The sequence below is a fragment of the Orycteropus afer genome, unplaced genomic scaffold (genome assembly GCF_000298275.1).
Source record: "Orycteropus afer afer isolate SDZICR_OR568_19922 unplaced genomic scaffold, OryAfe1.0 scaffold00100, whole genome shotgun sequence".
NCBI lineage: Eukaryota > Metazoa > Chordata > Mammalia > Tubulidentata > Orycteropodidae > Orycteropus > Orycteropus afer.
Genome location: NW_006921687.1, coordinates 278,282 through 283,071, shown reverse-complemented (window position 1 = coordinate 283,071; position 4,790 = coordinate 278,282). Strand labels below are relative to the sequence as shown.

The window sequence follows — 4,790 nt, the reverse complement described above, 5'->3', positions numbered from 1 at the left end:
TCCGAGGAGTGGCTGGTGGGTTTGAACCGCCAGCCTTCTGGTTAGCAGTCAAGTGCCTTAGGCACTATGCTACCAGAGCTCCTATTATATATAAATATATAATATAATATATAATATATATAATATGCATATAAGGTTTCAGTATAAGTTTTATGGGAATCTGAAGATAACAGACTGCATTGTAACAGAGCAAAAATTCAATACCCTTGTGAAAGAATGCCCTTACTTTGTGATGTTCATAAAATCACAACTTTTCATATCCACAGGAAATTAAACACTTGAAAGTATGTGAAACTGAACAATAATAGAGAATAGACATACTTTTAAATTTCTTTGAGTCATCTGCTGCCAACATCCCGAATATATTTTTCATTTTACTTTCCATTTATTTTGAGTTGGCTGCTTTTGGAATTCATTGTTTCCCACACACATCTGACATAACTCCAGTTAAAATGTGTTGATTCATAATGCAAAGGTCTAAGAAAATAACAGTTAAAAATAAAATAACAAGAGTTTTAAATACTGGTTAGAATTTAAACACCTCTGCCTTTCAGTCTTATAGGAATCATGTCTCCCACAATGAATAAAACCACTTAATTGTCTTGAGAGGCTATTTCTTAATAAAATATCGAAATTATATCTAATGTCTCTTATATAATTTAAACATTACAAATACTTTTGACTGTGTTGAGGAAGAAAGAAAAAAAAGCTTTTGCAGGTACTTTGGTCTTTTTTTTTTTTTAAGAATAGTCAATGTTTCATTTAGAGCTATACATTTGTTTTCTCTGAGCTGTAGGTTTGTGGACTCAGTCCCTTTATTCCTTATTTGCCTTTCCCATGAGATTATTTTCATTCTTTTCTCCATGTGTTGGTCCACTAGTCATATAAATTTAATTTTATGCCTTTCCTACCTCACCTCTCCTCAGCCATGCCATTTTGTCCCTATCTGTACCAGAGACTTCAGGAAATTTAATTCTGCTGCCTCCTACTTTGACTGCTCTTCTGTTGCCTTTCTGGAGTAGACAGGAAATAGAACATAGCTGATTTTAGCTCCTATGTTATGTGACATAATCTTGATTTTTCTTCTGCCAGTTCATGGAAAAAGAACAGTATAAAAGCCATTATCCAATGGATAGGATCTCATTAGGAAACGGGCCCACAAATTAATTTATTTGAAAACTCATGGTCAAGGCATTCCATCTTTAGATTTACGTAATAGCACTCTGTATTTTCCCTTAATTTGGTCTTAAGCTTTTAAGCCAAGAAAGAGAAGTGAAGAAGCTTCCCCATCATATTAAAGATGTGTCCTAAATTCCATTATATCAGTAGTGAACAACACAGTATTTTTCATAGCTATTTACAGAACATGATATTTAAAAGTGGAAAATAGCCATTATGGTGTCATGTAATTTCCAATCTATATAAGATATGTTTGTATCATATTTGAAAGAAGAAAAGTATTACTTTATGGTAATTATATTTTCTTTAAATTTAGGCAATAATGTTGAAGTCCTCATGAGTGGCAACATCAGGTGTTATAATATTGTAGTAGAAGCCATGAAAGCATTTCCTATTAATGAAAAAATTCAAGAAGTCAGTTGCTGCTTGCTCTATAGGCTTACCTTGGGTAAGTTATGATTCTTCCTTAATTTATTACTGTAAATCTGTATGATGTAAATATCTATAGATTATGTATGTTAGTCTCATGGATTAGTAGCATATTGATGTACATTGCATAGAAATATTGTGTAGAAGCAAACTTTGTATTGTGAAGGAATTTGAAAAGGAATGACAAAAAAACACATATTTGAATGAAAGAAGAGTCTTATTTTAATCTTATTTTATGAAGAGATAATTAAATATGATTGGTTTATTGTTTAGGCCTATTTAAAAGATAATTATATAATATATGATTATAAAATACAAGAATTATGTTACATAGAAAATATGAAGCATTATGTAAAAATAATTCAGCATTCTACTTAAATATTATTGTATTACCAGTAATGCTGAGTCTACCTTGGGTTCCTTCCTACTCCTGCTTTTCCTCCAGAGGTTAACCCTCTCCAGAAATTTGTGTTTATTAAACCTTTTCTTTCTAAATATAGTTTTCTTACATTTCAATGTCTTCTTAAACAAAATATAAAAAATGAATTTTATTGAATGCTGCTTTGAACAAATTGGTTCTTTTTTGTTCATTTGTTTATTTTTACTTTATAAGAATCATAAATGTTTTTGCATGTAGCTGTCTGTAGTATTGTATTATGTAGATATACCATAATTGATTTATCCAATCTAATTTCCATGGACATTTGAGTTAGTTTTAGTTTTAAGCTACGACCCATTATTTTACTGTGGACATATAAATGAGACTGAATCTCTTTCCAGATATTTCTTTGCCATTGGTGCGTCCTCCTTTGTGAAATGCCTAATCTATCTTGTGTTTAGGAGCTCTGGTAGTGTAGTGCCTAAGGCATTTGACTGCTAACCAGAAAGCTGGCAGTTCAAACCCACCAGCCACTCCTCGGAAGGAAGGTTGGGCAATCTACTTCCGTAGTGATACCACCTCGGAAACCCAAGGAGGGGTCGCTCTGAGTTGGGTATGACATGATGGCACGTAACAACAACAATCTTGTATTTACTCATCCATGGGATAGTCTTTCTTTTAAAAGGTGGTTAATGTATCCTAGATAATAGTGCTTTATAGGAGCTCTGGTGGCATAGTGCCTAAAAGGCACTTGACTGCTAACCAGAAGGCTGGTGGTTCAAACCTACCAGCCACTTCTCAGAAATCTACTTCCATAGTGATACTGTCTCGAAAGGTCGCTGTGAGTCGGGTCCAACTAGATGGCATTGAGTTATGGGTTTTTTTTTTTTTTTTTTTGGTAATAATGCTTTGATGGTTGGTTAAATGTACTGAAAATACCTTCTTTTTTATATGTGACCTTTTCATTACTTGTATGGTAGCTTTGTAATGAAATCAAAAATGAAATCAAATTTAATAATCAACTGCTTTGTAATTTACCTTTTTTTTTCTTTATCTTGTTTAAGAAATGCTTCTTTTCCCCAAAGTTATGAATATATTCTTCTGTATTTCATCAGAAATATTTTCTTTTTCTCATTTAAGCATTAATGCTTTTTAATCTGCCTGAATTCATTCTTTGTAAAAAGGGACATCAATTCAGGTCCTCTTTTTTTTTTTTTTCCCCCAATATGGAGAGCTAGTCATCATTATAGTGCAATTTATTATATGATTCATTATTAACTTTTTCATATATCAGGTTTACACATATATGCACACACACATACATACACACAATCTGTTTTGTTGTTCTATTGCATTGGTAAACTTGTCTGGCTCAGTGTCATACTGTTTAAATTCCTCTAGTTCCATAAGCCTTGATATTTGGGTCAAGTCCCCATACAATCTTTTTCTTCAAGTACATCTTGGCTATTCTTCTGCCTTTACTATTCTATATAAGTTTTAGAATTAATATGTCCAGTTCCTTGGAAAATTTTATTGAGATTTAGATTGGAATTGCATAGAATCTGTGGGTCAATTTAGGAAGAGTTACCATTTCTGCATTGCAATTTCTCCCATATAGGTCTTGCACATGTTTTCTTCATCATTTTTAGTTACTTTATTTTTATGACTATAAATAATATCTCTTTTTCTTTATGCACATGAATTTTTTTAAATTGATTTTACCTACCTTTCTAAATTGTTTCATTAATCCTCATAATTTGTTTGTAAATTCTCTAAGGGTCTCTATGTAGCAATTATATAATTTGTGAATAATACCAGTTTGGGTTCTTTCTTTCCATTCCTTATATCCTTTATTTCATTTCTTTATCTTCCTGCATGACCCAGAATTGTTAGTTACTATATTTAATAGAAACAATGATACTAGACCTCCAATTTTATTATTTATTTTAAAGTAAATGTTTTTAATATTTTCCATCCAGATGATGTACCTTATAAGTTGCTTTTATTTTGTTTTTGTTTGTTTATTTTATGACAGATAGCTTTTAGCAAGTTAAGCAGTTTTCTTCTGTTACTGCTCTGCTTTTATTTTTTTTGTGTAATTTTTTCAGTCATGAGTGAGTATTTTATCAAATATATATATTTAAGGTATGAAGGTTATTTCTCCTTTTATTTTGTTTATGTGGACAATTCCATCTACAAGTTTTTTGATGGTAAGCCACCTTGGACTCCTGTGATAAATCTGACTTGATTATTTATTAGTTTTTAAATAACATTTCTAAAAATGTTTTTATATCAGTTCTAGTTAGTTTTATTTCCTTTTGCTTGCTTTTTTCCTTTACTCTCCTTTTTTTTTAACTGTAACTTTTTATTTCTTTAATCATTCATACATAGATTTTTTTTTGTTTGATATCTGATCATTCCAATATGTGAAGATCTTGGTAGTCTAAATCCATTAAATTCTGCATTGACAGCCAGTCAATCATGGAGGCTTGCTTTCTTGAGTTAGCTAATTTCTCTTTGGTTGAATTTAATTAATCTCTGAGAATTCTGAGAAACAAAATTACATGTTCTCCTCCAGAGATGATTTACGCTTGCCAGGAGCCAGGGCACAGGGCTGACCTGGAAGCACTTTAGGATATATTTAAAGTCCAGACTTAAAGTGGGTGATTCCAGTTGAGTTACTTTACCTACCCTACCTTGAAGAAGGAGCTCTGGTAGCATAGTGCCTAAGGCACTTGACTGCTAACCAGAAGGCTGGCAGTTCAAACCCACCAGCCACTCCTTGGAAGGAAGGTTGGGCAAT

General features: G+C 32.0%; 1 protein-coding gene across 1 annotated transcript in view; it reads left to right on the top strand.

Moving 5' to 3' along the window:
* The window catches only part of LRRK2 (leucine rich repeat kinase 2), a 187,507-nt gene that overhangs the window by 23,200 nt on the left and 159,517 nt on the right, over positions 1-4,790 (top strand). The window contains exon 7 of the mRNA XM_007943152.2: positions 1,496-1,627. Within this exon, the coding sequence (XP_007941343.1) occupies positions 1,496-1,627 (132 nt within the window). The remainder of the gene's footprint in view (positions 1-1,495; positions 1,628-4,790) is intronic.